The sequence below is a fragment of the Mesitornis unicolor genome, unplaced genomic scaffold, assembly GCF_000695765.1.
Source record: "Mesitornis unicolor isolate BGI_N332 unplaced genomic scaffold, ASM69576v1 scaffold14022, whole genome shotgun sequence".
NCBI classification, from domain to species: Eukaryota; Metazoa; Chordata; class Aves; order Mesitornithiformes; family Mesitornithidae; genus Mesitornis; species Mesitornis unicolor.
Genome location: NW_010171308.1, coordinates 17872 through 34142, shown reverse-complemented (window position 1 = coordinate 34142; position 16271 = coordinate 17872). Strand labels below are relative to the sequence as shown.

Genomic DNA, 16271 nt, shown 5'->3' with positions numbered 1-16271 from the left:
AGCAGGAATCCTCCAGAAGCTGAAGCCTCAATTAACCACAATGTTCTCTGTACCTATAGCTCCACAGGACTCTCTGCACCCTCTTTCCCACTCTCTCCCTTTTCTCCTTCTGCTGTCAGAAATGCAACTTCATTTTAAACCCACTTTCAGCTGCAGCAATTACAGCCGGTGGTGCCATGCTGTATTGATCCAGCTCTCCTGAAGAGAACGTCTACTAATTATGACCGAGGAGGAGAGTCACTTCTGAAGGACTAATTGTGCACTAAGCCGCATCTCCAATGGCAACAGGAGCTGGAAATATTCAGCACGGCTCCTGCCACAGGCCCTTGGGGAACTCCCACGAGTTAACTTTGAGCTGTCACATTCCCAGTTCAGGCAATTGAGAACGAAACTCCTCTGGAGGGGGCATCACACCCCTAATTTAGGCTCCTGCTCAGAGTCCCTCCCTGTAGCAGCTCCTCCGTTCTCTGCAGGCCTTGCCTTAGGCTGATAAGGACACTCAGGATGCTGAATGCCAAAAGGCATTTCTCTATGGGATAACAGGCAGGATTTTGCAGTAGGAAGCAGCGTGACAGGAGCAAAAGGTTCCTGGTTACAGCTCTGGGAGAAGGGCATGAGGAATTCAGTCATCCTTTCCAAATTCTTTCATCGACACTCAATTCTTGGCAAACCCTGCCACTTGCTATAATTAGAAAAAAAGCAGAACAGAGACAATGGCTGATTCACCAGCAAGGAAACAAGACTTTTCTGGGCTTTATTTGTGAGTCAGCATCAGCTAAGAGCTGGCAAGAGGGACATGGGTGAAAACATTTCCTGTAACCGACGGTAACGTCATGGGCAAACAGTGCCGTGCTCTGACTGCGGACTGCGGCTTTTGGGCCGCGATACAGCAACGCCTGTTTCCGCTCGCCAGGGCTGTGCCAGCCTCCAGATGTCCTGAAGCAGCTCCTTGAGAGCGGCAGCTGTTCAGTCAATGGGCTGCTTTGGCAGCTTTGACGTGAGCGTCACATCCAGCTGCTTGATTGAAACGCAGCCTCTGCAAAGCTCCTGCTGCCTCCTGCCATGAATGAGCTCCGGCAGCAGCCGGGGCCGCGCCAGCAGCCCACGTGCCAGCTCCGGGAAGGGCTGCCATGCTGGGCTGGGTGGCTCGGTGCCACGCCGCACCATCTCAAGTCTCACCATCGCAGCACGAACACCATCCTCCCAGCGCTCAGAAACACTGGTTTTGGCCATTCCACACCTCCTTTGAATATTCTCTCCATCAGCCTTGAAAGCATCAAAATCAAGTTTAAGTCTCTGAACAGTCCCCGTGGATACCAGAGGCTGGTACAAAACATGATGTCCTTGTTCAGTCACAACCACTCAGAGCCTCAGACTCCAACAGTTTCATCTGCGGATCTGGTGGGTGATGATTTCACACCAGAAGCCACCCAAAAGCAGGGCACTCAAATGCACTATTGGCTTATGAAAATTTGAAGCTAACACTAGGTAATGTGCAGCACCTCAGCGTGTCCATTTTCAGACAAACTGTGTGTAAAAAAAAACAGAAAGAAACTGTACTCCTTTTTAATTGCTTAATAAGAAAGGGACAAAAACAGGTGTCAAGGCAACGGAAGAGCATGTCTCGGTCCCTTTGAAAGGGGACAGTTTTCCCCCACATCAGGAATTGCCTACAACAATGCCACTAAAATAAAATGAACGGTGAAAACTCCAGGTATACAAGCAAAGCCATACATATGGATTTTAATGGAGCAAGGTCATGTAGCCCTTTGCACAAAGACAGAGCTGTGCAGGGGAGATAATGGATGGCCCGATGCAAAGCTGCCATTTCCAGCCCTGCAACCGTACAGTGACAGCTAATGAGCATTCAACTTTTTGTATTGATCATCTCCCCACGCAGAGGAGGGCTCTGTGATTACACCTCCGGAGAGCAGCATGGGAGTGGAAACCACATTAGCTCCTAATGGAAGATCTGAATTAAATCTCTATTGGTGACAAGGACGAATTTGGGCCCAGATACTTTCCTGAACTCTGGGTTCTCTTTTCTAATACATAACAGTGGTAATGTTTCCATGCATGGAGCTGGAGATCCACCTTGTGGACCAACCTCCTGATAACCACTGAAGAAGCAACTTAAGAACCATTTTCTCTCATTTTACCACGAGTTCTCCTGCTATGTTGTAGCCTCTCTAAGTACCAGAGCTAGTCTGCATCTGAGATACTACATGCAGCATCTCAGATGTGGATTAGAAGACTGAGGAGAGACCCCCAGAGCAGGTACTGGTAAATTCTGGCGTTGACTCGCTGTGCAAGTTTGGACCTCATCTCTCTGGGCTTTGGCTTCCCCATTTAAAAAGGAAAAAAACAAAACAACACAACCAGCAAAGACACAGTCCAAACAGTTACTGTTTGCAGAGTATGAGGAGTTACAAAACACCCTTTCTAGGGAACCAGACAGTGCTATTGAATGGACGGGTCAATAAGGACAAGTCACTGGGCACTAAAAGATGAAGTATCTCGAGCAACGGAGATCTGAAAACCAACGTGTTATAAAGGTCTGATTTCCTTCCCTGAATCCAGACCAACCTGAACAACTGAGAGTACTCCCTCCCCAGCCTTCAGACAGCTTGTGCCCACCCGAGCCGCACAGCCAGCTCCAACATTGGTTTGAGGAGCACGTTTTACCTTTCTTGGTGCAGTTGGTCCCCTCGGGGTCTCGGACGTAGCCATCCTCGCACTCCTCGCAGTGAAACCCCGCAGTGTGGTACAGGCAGCCAATGCACTCCCCACTGTCCGGCTTGCACACGCTGGGCGACAGCGCTGGGTCCACGTTGCCGTTGCATTTACACCTCACGCAGATGCTGTCAGAGTTGTAGTAGCCGTTGTCACACTGGTTGCAGTTCAGGCCGGTGTACCCGGTTTTGCATCTGTCGCACCTCGGGACAGTTTCACCAGGCTCTGGAGAACACAGAAAGCAAACCAGGTGTGAGCCCCTTGCAGAGAAACACCCACTGCGGGAGTTGTTCAGTGGGACCTGGCCACAAGTCACTATAACAAAAATCAGCAGCCACCGAGTATTAATCCTTCTCAAATTGAAGCTGAAAATACAACTTTTGATTTGCAGCGTTCTCTGTTTCTAGGGGAAAAAAATGCTTTGAGGGGTTTCTGGTGCCTCGCAGCAGCATCACCGCGCATGCTTGGCATGTTGCTAAGCAAACAGATCATTACTCCATCTCAAACAGCCCACTTCAGAAAACAGCTGGAACTATACTGGAGATGTCAGCAATCTGCAGGACCTTTTTGGCCTACATGAAGCCAGAGGTGGCTTCATTGCAAAACTGATTAAGAAAGTATATAAGGAAAATTTTTACTTATGTTTATTACAGCTATGACTTCTCTCGGTTACAAAATAGAGCAGGAGGATTGGGGAATCTCTGTTTGGAGTCCCATGGAGATGTTCAGAAAGGGCTCACAGAGCCACGGACAGCTACGTGGCACTGCTGGCCATCTCCCGCACCTCTCCTGGCTGCCACATGCCCAACAGTCTCTCTCTGTGAAACTCTGCAGGTTCTTCAGAGCAGGCTGCAGCCCATTGTGAGGCATTTCTGATGCCCATTGCTGTACAGTTGCTCTCACAAGAGGCAACAGAGGCACCAGGGATGCATCATGGCAAGCGCTGCCTCCAGCAAGGTGCCCCGGTTCCCACAAACAGGAGATTCACGGGCTATAAACCGCCTCGCTAGGCTGATGCACTCAGTGACAATTTAGTTGCATAGAGCTACATTCATTACGTGAGGAATTCGACCAGAACGAAAGCCTTACCTATTCGGCAGGTGCCGGTGGATGCCACGGTGGAGCAGGGGCAGCGAAGGCAGGCGTGGGGAGGATGGGTGCTTCTGTAGAAGTTCTCCTTGCAGAGCTCACAGTGGCTTCCCTCGGTGTTTTCCTGGCAGTGCAGGCAGGTGCCTGGGGAAGGGACAGGAGCACAGGCAACCGTTCAGGCAGCAGGAACTGGAGCAGAACATTTGGAGCAAGAACCCACACGGAGTGCTTTCAATTATCAGAGCTCACAGGTGATTTTGGATGCCCTCTGGCCAAAACACGACCCTGGCCTCTTATGACCTGCTGATGGTTGTCCCCCGCCTCCAGACACACACATAATGGGAAGAAGTTGGCAGCCCCAGCAGAGAGGCCCACAGCTCATCACTCTAAAAGGTCAGAGCAGGTAAAGACACACTCTCAATATTAAATAGTCCTCAAGGAAATGGGTTTTAGTTCATATTTGGGACAGTGAGATGGGATCTTTGCGCTTCAAATCCCCATTCCCACAAGGGCTCCCTCCAGGAAGGAGGACCCTTGGCACTTTTTGGTGTGCAGCCTCTCCTACAGCACAGAGCGGTGGTCGGGGTAGGGAAGTGCCACTGTCCTGCTCCGGGGACAGACGGCTCCATCCCACCAGTGTGGCTCCAGCTCCTCCATCCCCGTCACAGCCACAGGACAGCGGCAAGCACTGACCTTCAGAGGAGAACTGGGGGTTCACGGGAGCCACCTCCACTTCCTGGGGAAACCCTTGAATCAGAAAACCAACGTGCTGTGTCTTAGCAGAGCTGTGTCCTAATGACCCTTTAAATTGCTTTTTGATACTGTTGTGACCAGAGGAAGAAAAATTTCCCTTGTTATAAGAACGCAGCCTCTATCAAAAGCCCATCCATCATCAGGAACATTCTGCAGTTCTGCAGGCTCCTCGCCGAGGTGGCGGTGACCTGAGGGAAGCTGGTTTGATTAAATCTCGTGTAGAAGGCTCTGAAAAGGCAACAGCCACCTCCTAACAAACCAGGGCGGCACAGAGCAGTTTATTCACTGTATATATAAGCGCAGACAAGAGATGCACTGAGCTAATCTAGCAGTGCTGCGGGGGTATGGAAAAGTCTCATATCACCATTAACCACACAAAAAATCCTGAATTAGGTTAATGCTGACTGCTAAAAAAATACAGCAGATTTTCTTGTGAATACTGGAAGAGTTTGGCTTCCTTGCAAGCCCAACCACAGATCCTACCCTTCTCTTTCCACAGCGATGACTTTGCAGCCGAGCATCAAGTCCAGCAATTCCTTGCAGCCAACCCCTGCACCGAGGGCAGGAAGCAAACCCGGCAGCTGCCGCTTTTGGGAAGCTCCCGCTGCACCCGCACGGTGGGGCCGGCAGCGCCCCGATGACTAAGGACGCTTGCACGGCGTCAGCTCCCACACACCCTCTGCTCTTCACCCGACTGCTTGTCAGACACGAGCCCGTGGTTTTTGTGGGAGAGATGTCAGGGTTAGAGGGGGAGAATGATCTGCTGGGCTTGGTTTCTGCCGTTGAAAACCTCAATCAGCTGCTTCAGCCTGGGACAGAGCGGCTGCTCGGTGGTCACTTTGCCTGATCAGCACTAAAGGCGCCTTGGACCGTGCTCTGCAGGCGTTAATGATGGTATAAATCTGGAACCACACCTGCGTTTTCTCTACAGTCTTGGTCATTTCAGGACCAACGTCTTTCCCATCAATGGAAATTACTCACATTTATCTACACCAACCCTGCGAAATGGCTGCGTTTCCAATGAGACAGCAAGTTGCTCAGCCACGCAAAGCATGCATGGGCTCGCAATCAGGTATCGCTGTGGAAAGTCTTAATAATTAATAGCACTTCCCATCCTGATAATGCCCTCAGGAGGGATCAGGCCTCACAGCACCGCAGCTGGGCAGAGGCAACCAGACTCATTGCACAGCCACAGCACGGGGCAGGAGGGTCGTGTCGAAGGAAGCGCTGTCACTGGGGAGCTCTGGCTGCCCAATTTCCAGCCCAGTGATTTTAAATATTCCTCCTGGCCAGCACAAGGCCGTGCAGAGCTGGTCACAGAGCCGGCAGAGGGAGCCCAAAGTACAGCATTAATGAGAAAGAAACCTTGAAAATTTGACAAAGACTACACACACTTGATGTAAAACCGGGGAGGTCACACAAAGTGCAGTCTCTAGAGCAGGCTGAGTGCACTGCGTTACTGTATTAGACATGGGATCTCATTTTTAATCGACTGTTCTCTGTTCTGGGTTTGTTGGGTTCCCCCACCCCCAGCAGCAAATAAAGCAGATGGAGGAAAAGTTTTTAAAAGGGTTTTTGTCAAATCCACAATAGGTCATTAACCAAAGAGAGGGTTTGTCTGTGCAGTGCTGCAGCAGAAGCACGGCCTGAACAGCCCCATCCCACAGGCAAGCTCTGTGCTGGGGTTTCTTCAAAACCAAGAGATGGGGGAAAGACTGAGGGAGAACAGGGAAGAGCAGATTATCTTACTCCTTCACAAAACCCACACACCCAGCTCCAAATCAGTCACACAGCTGATGTGCGCACAGCTTATAACCTTCAATATTAGTAGGACACAAGCACATACGTTTCAGTATGGCAATGAATGCAGCAATTCGCCCTCAAGGAGTGCAGATCTGGTGCCTGCTGCTACCCCTGACGCTGAGCAGGATTGGGGCATTGGCTGGGCACAGCCCCTTCCTCTGCTGCAAACACACAGGCTGCGGGGAGCAGGCACCAGTGCAGAAATTGCCCAGAAATACCATTTTGGATGAGCTCTGCTTCTGTGCCAGCCTTGCAAAAAACCCTGCGAGATATTTTTAACTATTGCTCCTTTCTAAGCTCCTCAAGAAACATGACATAATTGCATTTCAGCCTGGAAGTTTTGAAGATAATTTGGATTTTGCAGTGTGAGTTGTGTTGCTAAAGCGAGGACTGTGCAGGCAGTCCCATAACGTTGCTCCTCTGGGATCTCTCCTTTCAGTGGGGAGGGAAAAGCCGTTCAGTTCCCCCTGCCCTCCCATAACCTATTCAAGCACAGGTGCTTCACCATTTGCCCTGCATCAACATCTGCGTAAGTGAGAGACAGTCACAGAAATCATCAAGGAAAATGAACAAGGCAAATTTATAAAAAGTGGGCAACGTTTATTAGGTGCTGCCAGTTTTTTCCAGCATTAATCACGTAATCTGTGGCAATAACAGTCACCTTACGTCAGTGCCAGCACAGTATATGTTTCCAGGTAAACAGCAGTTAAACAAAAGCTCCTTAAAAGCCGGTGTTGTGTATTTGTGTAAGTGCAGAGAACAATAGAGCACTGATTTCCGATAGAGACTGCAGAACAAAGGCTCTGCACTGCAGCCTGGGGTAAATAACGCAGCCTTTATTGACTACCTGGGAAGAGAAGTAGCTCCAACCTTGCCCTGCATTTTCATTTCAGTTTTAAGGTGAAGATTCGAGGGACCCAAGGCATAAAGATGCAGATGAAAGGGTGAGAGCAGAGGACTGCTGAATAAAAACGGGATAAACCAGAGACTGAGGAGACAGGCGAAGCTTGCACCCGCCACGGTGACAAGAGCAAAGGCTGTCGTTACCTGTTAAGCTGTTGCAGGTTTTGGAGTGGTTGTTGCACTGGCACGGCTCGCAGGCGGTTTCGTTAAACCTGTAGTACCCATCACTGCACTGGTCGCACTTCAGGCCCGTGACACCAACTTTACACTGGCATTCCCCCGAGCTGCACAGAGAAAAACAAACAGAGAAATCTGCATGTGCTGGAGGCATCCAAAGTACAAACCACGGGCAGGGTTTTGGACTCCCAGAGTAGGGCAATGCCTGCTGGAAGCAGGACGTGAAACCCACGGGAAACAATTTCCACAAAGTGATGCGGAGTTCAGGAAGGGTCTCTGCAAAACCAGTTGCCCTGACAGCAACTGCCAGCTGGGCACCAGAAATCATCGCTCGTTCTGGAAAGCCTTGGCCCAGAGCCATCCCCGTGCACCAGGCCCCAGTGATGCTCCAACAGCCCCAGTCTGGTCCCAGCTCCATCCAGCACCTGCTCAAGCCCTGGGTCCCGCAGGACAAGGACCCCCACGATCACTGCCTCTGAATGATAAAAGAGCACCCCCGTGGATAATCCCCTCCCCTCTGCATGGGTGCCAAGTGGCACCTCCTGGATTTTCGGGTGAGTGGACAATTCCCCGCTCACCACCTGCTTTCCCAGCTCCTCCGGGAGCCGGCGCAGCAGCTCAGGTGTCGCGCTCGGGATTCAGCCTGGGCAGGCGCCAGCCACCAGCACCCCCTGCGCTTCCCATGATCCTCTTTATCCCTTCCACACAACTTCCCCACGGCCACTCGGACAAAACCCTCTCTCCAGTCACCTCCTCCTACCCTTTTTTCATCCCTGGGGAAGGGTTTTCCCTTTCCCAGCAGTCCCCACCACAGCTCAGCCCAGGCAGAAGCCTGTTTACTTGGGCACCAAGGCTGACAGTGCCAAGGGTGGAGCTCTGCACAGTCAAAATAGAGGGTATGGTGGTAGCTGGCATGAGCAAATACCAGGAGGCTATAAAAAGCAAAGGTTATCCTCATTCCTTTGGCTTTCCATGCCACAGAGAGACTCCAAACCTATGGCTTTCATAAGTGACTTTACACACTGGCAGCATTTGGGCTCGGCTCTCGGAGCAATCACAGCAGTGGATAAAATGCTGTTCCCCATCCACCCCCTGGCGTAGCAACTGCCATTTACACTCATCCCACCTGCACACGTGGGAACCAGGGATGAGAGCATGCAGAAAGGCCTCTCTGTATCTCCAATAGACCTGGGGACACCCACAGGAACCCTCAGCCCCTGCACAGGGACACCAGGACAGCCACCCAAATTAACATGATGGTCTCCTCCAGGACATGGATTTATTCAGAGCTGCAGTGGACAAGGCAGGTACCATCCACACCACTGGATAAGCCCTCCTCTGAGCTCTACCCCTATAGAGCCTCACCCTATTGATGCACTTTATTAATTCAGTACTTGAGGGTCTGGTGTGCCTGCGTGAAGATGATCCATTGTCTGCCCTCGCTCCTCCTGGGGAAGAGCGAGCAATGCACAGTTTGCTCCTAAAAGCCCCTGGAAAAATCTGTTGATTAAAACTAATAGAGGCTGAAGCTCCAAAAGGGCTGATGCACCGTAGATGTGCTGGTTTTAATTAAAATGCAGTCGATTGCAATGTTTTTGAGAAGACATCGCTTCTGTCAGAAATTAACATAATTCAGTATTCCTGGTCGTTTGCTTGCCAAAGGAAGAGGAGATACTCAAAGGCACACGAGAACACGGAGCTCAGCCCAAGTGGCTACACAACTCACTAGTTTCAGAATATGAAATTTCAGGAATATTTAATGGGCTGATGAGAAGGAGGAGAAAGAAATACGATGTCTCCTTGCTCTGCAGACCGTTATCTGGAATTGCAGCAGGCAGATGCAGCATTCAAAGGATGCTGTTAAGCAGCTCAGCACGTTTAACTTTTAAAGAGCTTTTCACAAGACCTAACATTAATCCAAACGTTGTCACAGCTTCAGAACAAGAGAAAACAAAACCCAGATTGTTTTTATTTGCTGACTGCTACTGGGCAGATATCCCCATAAGCGGGCAGGGCATGGTCAGAGCCAAGCAGGGAAAAAGCAACTCATTTGGGAGGGATCTGATATTTACCCCGAAAACCCATCTGCTGGGGGTGTGCCCTATGAATAGGGCTTCACAGGACCAAGCTTTGGAGCTGCATCATCTTCACCCTGGAGTCCAGGGGGCTCTGTTTTACCCTTTCCTGTCCGAGCTTTTCTCTTAACACCACCCTCCTCTTCCTCCTGCCTGGCACCTCTCCATCCACACTCCCAATTCACTTCTTGAAAGAAGGGTTTTTTCCCCCCATAGTGACTCTGCTATAGCTCAATGCAGCATTTTGGGGCAGCGTCCCTTGATTTTACTTGTTAGCGTTAAAATAACAGGAAATCCAGCTATTTTTTTTAAAAAAAAGACCATTTTGGAAAGTTTGGGTTGAATGCCTCTCAAGCAGACCTTTTCTCAACATGTTACACATGGCACAGAGCCAGGTTCTGCATGTGCAAGAATTAAATCACTCAGCAAATATAAAGCTTTGCCTGTGGTCATTGCCTCCATAGAATAAAGCCCCCTTACAACACTCCTTTTCATAGCTCCAGCCCAGTAAAGACTGTCAGACACTTTTTAAAGCAAAGGTCAATGATATAAATGCATTGCAACCACACACACAAAAAAAAAAGTCCTGTTAACAGACCGATTGTGCCCATAAAAATCCAGAAACTTGAAAGAAAAGACCCACAGTTTAATACTTGCACAGCGAGAACTGAGCTGGATTTTGTGTATCAGCCAGGAATTTCTTTTTTGGGGGAAGCTGGGGGGGAAGGAGGGGGAAGGGAGGAGGGAAACATTTTGATGGAGCAACATCAATTGCTCAGCTCCATTTCAGATGATTATGAACTCCATTGAAACCAGCCAATTTTCAGCTCTCACAAAAGAGCTGATGGAAGGACGTGTTGGGACAAAACCAGACTTCCAGTAACTCAACTCTCCTGCCAGCCTTGCTTTCTACTAGGTTTTTATGAATATACTTACTTTAAAGACCGTGTAGGTAGTGCACATCACCACCACATCATCCATCAACTTCACATACGTTTCCTAATGATTAAAACCATCGCCAGCACCAGCGCGCCTGGCAGACGGCGCGGGCAGCGCTTCGCCGGCCGGCGGGGACAGGGGCAGACCACGTGTGAGGCTCAGATCCAGCGCCGAGTGATCCGACCCTCGGGGGGTGAGGGCAGCACGCCAGGTTTGGGACCCCCCGCGGCAGGAGCTTGTGCGTGGCCTCGTCTGGCAGCTCCCAGCCCTCGGGCTCCGTGTTCTGCCTCAGGAGCTGCTGTCTGGACGCCTGCAGGGTAACAGCCTGGGGCTGGATGGCATCATGGGGCAGGATGCAGCCACCCAGGGCAGCAGCAGGCACTGGGGAGGGGACTGTAAGTAAAAGCGAAAAGATTGGGCAAGGGGAACAGCCTACACCCCAAAATACGTCCGTAAAATCCAGCCTGATTCACTGCCACAGCCTCCTTCTACTCCACCCAAGGGGGGCAGCCACAGGACGTGGGAAATCCCATCACCCCCCAGGTGATTCCTGGCACCAGTGGCAACAAAACGCTCCCCACGGTGGGATTTTACAGCGACAGCAGCTTTACAGCTACAAAAGTTAAGGGGGTACAATAGAGACCCCCGCTCTGTGCACTACTGTGGCTACTTCTAAAGATGACAACTGCAGATAGGTTTGACCCCGCTTGGAAGTGTCCTCGGAGCAGAGCAGAGAGAAGAGGTAACAGCCCCAAAAGCCCCTCTTGTGCCCAGCCTGAAGCTGCAGAGCACCCTGCAGGAAATCTGGTGGCCAGGGAAGGACACACAGACGGGACGGCTGCTCCTGGGAGCTCCAGCACTGCCCTAACCCTGCCCCATGCAGCACAGGACAGCCCGTGAACAGGGCCTCATCGCAAGGAAGAAAAAAAGCATTACAATATCTGTGATCCCAGAGAGACTGCAGTGTGCGGCTGCATCTGCAATGGGTCTCAGTCCTCCTCTGCAGAAACATCCTGAAGTTAGCGGGGATGCGACAGACACAAGATGGATGGGAAGACGAAGGACCATGGCCTCAAGGGCCGTGCAGAGGCACGCTGTGCAGAGTTTAATGGTGTAACAGAAAACCCTTAGCAAGCTCTAACCATTTATTTTCTTTTTTTTTTTCTCCAAGGAGGAGGAAAGGGAAAAATTCATTTTGAATGTTTTCCCAGCTGCCTTTGACAGCCCAGGGGCTGCCTGACCAGGTCCGAGCCAGCCAAATGGTACAGCACCGAGTTTTGTGTCCTTACTTTTAAAAGATGTAAGATGCTGGGGCAGAGCCAGAGGAGGAGGGAGCTCCTTTGGGTCTCAACCCAGGGCATACCTTGCGGATGAGCCACACAAAACCCCCCACAGCTTTGAAGAGCTTTCCCCAGTACATTTGCAGTTCACCTTGAAGCACAGAGCACGCACACAGCCCTCACACCACAGCATCGCCCAGGACCACGTCACTAGCCAGGACCATCCCCAGAGAGCCGGCGAGGGGCTATGCTGCCTGGAGAAAGAGGAAAGCGAGAGCTCCAGCCCGTCCTTCCCTGACCCGGCAGCATCTCCAGCCTCCCCATCCCCACCTTCTAATCCTCTGGTTCCCACTATGCCCATCATTCATCCCAGCAGGGCCCAGAGGTGTTCTTGTAACATAGACAATTAATAGCAACGACAGCGCTGCGTCTGAATGGGGAAAAACACAGTGCTGAACTACGAGCATCTGTAAAACAACCCTCATGAAAAGGCTTTGTCGCCCTTTGATGGAATAAGACAAAAGGATGCTGCACAAGATTCGGAGGATTCAGAAGAGATGTCGCTAAAAATGGAGCGTTTCTCCAGCGAGCCCGGCTCCTTTTGTGCTGATTTTCTGTGATGTTTGACAGCAGCCAGGGAATAAATCCTACATTTGTCTGGGAAACGTAGAAAAGTTAACATTTGAAAGCTAAACGTTCCCTAAGTGTTCCTAGACACCTCCATGGAAAACCAACACTGTTAACACTCCCCTGGAGCAAACCGAGAACCCTCATAACCCACGTGTGGGTTTTCCTGTAGGTCAATGAACTTGAACACCAGCACGTGGGGCAGCGAAGAGCAGGAAAAGGCCCCGCGTAGCTCACAGGTGAGGTTTCACCTCCCCGCTCCCTCGGCTCCAACCAAAGCCACCGGCTTTGGTGGAAGGGTTGGTGCGTCCACAGCCGAGCCCCTCGCCCGCCACCCGGCTCAGAGCCGCCTTTGTGGAGGGCAGAAGAAGCGGAGCTTTATTGCGGTGAACATTGGGCCATTGTGCGCCGCATTCCTCGCTTTGTGCCGGGGGACGGCATCTGTTTATATGGCAGCCCTCGACGGAGCGGGGACTCTTCACAGCTCTGAAAGGCCATTCTGTAAATGTCAAAGGGCCACCTTGTCTGGCCACGCCGCCCCCACGGCCCCGTCTGCCCTGCCGAGGATGCCCTGCGTTGCTGGGAAAGCCGGGGATCTCCAGCCTGGAGCGGTGCCGTCTGCTCCGGGTGCCCTTCCGCCACCTCCCATGGGGACCTTGGCGGTGGGGAGGGCGGAAGCAATGGGAAGACCATGACGACCCCAGAGAGCGAGGTTGGATGGGGTCCTCTACGGTTTGGCACAGGGAACAGCAGCAAAAGCCCAAGTAACTGCAAAATCTTAACCCCCAGTGGTGCTCCCAGAGCATCCCTTGGAGATCACAGCAACATGGGGATGGGACAGGCAACCTCGATGTAGAAGAGGACACATCAACTGGGAAAGGGGCTGGTCCATGCTGAATGCACCGGTTTTGCCCAGCATGGTCCCTCCATGTCCCAGATCTCTACTGGTGCCTCCTCACAGGCAGCAGAAAAAGCCACAGGCGACGAGCACGGCCTGGAGCCAGGCTGGGCACCACCTCCCCAAACCAGAATTCAACCACAGCAACTTAAAAAGTTGAGTCAATATTTTTGGTTTTGTGAGCAGGCAATGTTTACCAGAGCAGCAAGTCTGCATCAGACAGCACCAGGATGGCGAAGCCTGCTGGAAAAATCAACACAATCGGAGGATTTCTGAGAAGCCACAATTACTGCAGGCGAGCTGGTAACAATTTGCCTTTCACTGCCACTGGTCCAGTCCCTCACCCATTTCCCACCCCTGCGTGCAACCACATAAAAATGGGTGCAGGTACAATATTTACCTGCTTGTGGGGGAAAAGAGGAGGAGAACAAATAGGTTGTAAAGGAAATAAGAGTCTGTAATAGGAGAGAGATTTAGATAATTAAAGCACACAGGAAAAATATGCTCTAACTGGGTATTCTTCTGCTTTTATGATGTCCACATGTCACAATTTCCGCTACCAAAAAAATCTGTTCTCTGCAGAACGATGCTGACAAGGCACTACTGGGAGATAATGAGCACCGGTTGTGCTCAGCCGATCTATATCAACGGAGAGCAGGCTTTTCAAAAGAGGGGGGAAAGGGTTTTTTCCAGTTTTGTTAAAAATTAAGTCCTTGAGGAGTTGGGCTCCCAGGGTCTTCTCCCCAAAGGGCAGCAGTGACCAGTGTGGTTTATTGGACTGCTAAAATTCAGTAGAATGGCAACAGTTCCCACGCAGAAGGAGACATTTCAGAAGTGTGATGACAGTCTAGAGGCAGAAAATGAAGATTTTCTCCATGCAAAATGAGAACTCCACCGCCTTCCCCCAAATAACCTCCTGCGGTGGGATGGGCAGAAGCTCTGGAAACACGAGCTCTCTCATCTCAAACCATCACCAGGCACACTCTGCCTGCCCAGGCTGGTGAAGCTCCACAAAAGCCCCGATTTTCAACGGATTTGTGTTTTCTGATGAACATATCCTGCCCCAGGCAGCTTCACAGCCCATGATGCTCAAGGTGCTCCTAGCGTGTGACCCACGCGGGTGCTCGCCAACGCCACCAGGACCAATGTTCCTTATCGCTTTCCCCCTCCATGGTCTCTGCATCTTTTCCCATCCCACCACCTCTGCAAGCGCAGCGTGCAGCTCTCCCTGCCCAGCTCCTTCAGAAACCCCAGCCCTTATTCAAAGGCCTCAACAAAGAACGTTGTCCTGTGCTGCTGACCTTGCTCTCACCAGCAACGCGCTCACAAATCCGTGCGAGTAAGGGTCACAGGATCAGCCTCTGCAAAGAGAAGCCCGCTACAAAGACGGCACACAGGGATGGAGCCTGCCCAGCAAACAGCACCCCCGGTCAGCCCCACAGCTCCAGGGCACGGCGTCTGTAAATGCCCCCAGGGACGCTCTGCTGTAATTTTTAATGCGAACACAAAGCGTGAGATCCCCTTGAGGGGGTAAAACAGCTCTGAATTAACACTTCAGTATTCACAGGCATGCTTTATCTCTTTTTTTAAACAGAAATGAGTGACAGAGCTCTCTAATGTGACTTATGCTGAGCCCGCGGCAGGAGCCATGATCCCAGCCCCCAGAGCTGTCCCCAGCCGCCAGTGAGGAAAGACTCCTCGGTTTGCGAAGGAGCAGAGCTGCACACCTGCAGTGTTTCAGGACAGGACATGACCCAAAGCCAGCGTCACCTCCAAGCAGTGCAGCAGGTCCCATTGCCCTTCTGGGTGTGGGGAAACTGAGGCACAGGCAGAGGGAGCAATTTAAACTGAGTCCTAATTTAACATGCACCTCTTCTCATGAGGGACAATGATAGCGTTATGTGTGTTTAGTTTACAGCTGTTTTTTAATAGGAAACTGAGAAAACCTAACCCAGCTTAGATGGTTAACCCAGGTTTAGCTAAACCACGTGGCAACCCTTAAACACCCACAGCAGCCACAGCTCTCCCCTTGTTCACTAGCACAGGTAATGGTGCATCAGGAGCTGCATCACCCCCTGCCTTCCCTGGGACCAAAATGAGGGAGTTTAACACACAAACAGCCTCCCAGGGAATTCGGGAATTGAGGGCTGGACCCTTCTGCCGGGCAGCGGTGTCTCATAGCATCTGCTCTGCTTCACAGCCCTTCTTCTCCACTCCCATCCCAAACCACGGGGGGACACTTGCTCATGGGCTGAACACGCTGTCCCTGCAGCTGTGGGGCCATGCTCTGGAGAAAAGCCACAAAGGCCTGCATGCAGGGTAAAAAAACCCTCAAATTAATGTCTTGAACGAGGTAAATCAAGGTAACACCACCTCTCCCTCCTGCGCTGGGGTGCAGGAGAGCCCTGCACCAGCACACGGCAGATGAGGTGTCGGGGTTCAGACCACTGGGATGCACTGGGCTGCCCTTGGCAAGTCTTTACCCCTGTCGGCAGCTCAGTGTGGGGTTGGCTGCTAGCAAGGTAAAAATAAATAGATTTCAAAATGCAGAGTCATTTGAAATCTCCTGCTCACCAGCAGGGTACCACATGGTGCCTCTTTCAAGCTGGGCTCCGTGCAGTCCTGCTCCTTTAAATAAATCAGCCAGAGGACAGGTTTACACAGGAGAATTATTTCCGCATGCGTTTAAATACCTGCGCCTGTATTGCTGGTCGCTGCTTTGCAGCAGGGAAAGGCTTCCCCCGTCCCAAACCCTTTCCTCTTGCCTGGGCAGAGCCACACCACGTCCTGGGGCAGCAGCCGCTGTGCCAGCTCCCCCTGCCACCGCTCAGCTGGGGACACGAGGGGCATTTTGGGCAAAGCTGCACCACAGGACGCAGAGGGCAGGGGTGTGCTGGGCACTGCATAAACACTGCAAGGAGCCACAGGGCTCCCACTGCTGCCCCAGATGGTTGGGGAGAAGGCAAAGGTGACGACCTTTTCATTTTCCACCAG

At 51.5% G+C, this 16271-nt stretch overlaps 1 protein-coding gene across 1 annotated transcript in view; it reads right to left on the bottom strand.

Moving 5' to 3' along the window:
* Positions 1-16271, bottom strand: part of MEGF9 (multiple EGF-like-domains 9) — a gene marked incomplete at its 5' end in the record, with an annotated part of 21843 nt that overhangs the window by 2086 nt on the left and 3486 nt on the right. Inside the window, 4 exons of the mRNA XM_010179995.1 lie at positions 2686-2958; positions 3823-3966; positions 7426-7565; positions 12617-12729. Coding sequence (XP_010178297.1) covers positions 2686-2958; positions 3823-3966; positions 7426-7565; positions 12617-12729 — 670 coding nt within the window. The remainder of the gene's footprint in view (positions 1-2685; positions 2959-3822; positions 3967-7425; positions 7566-12616; positions 12730-16271) is intronic.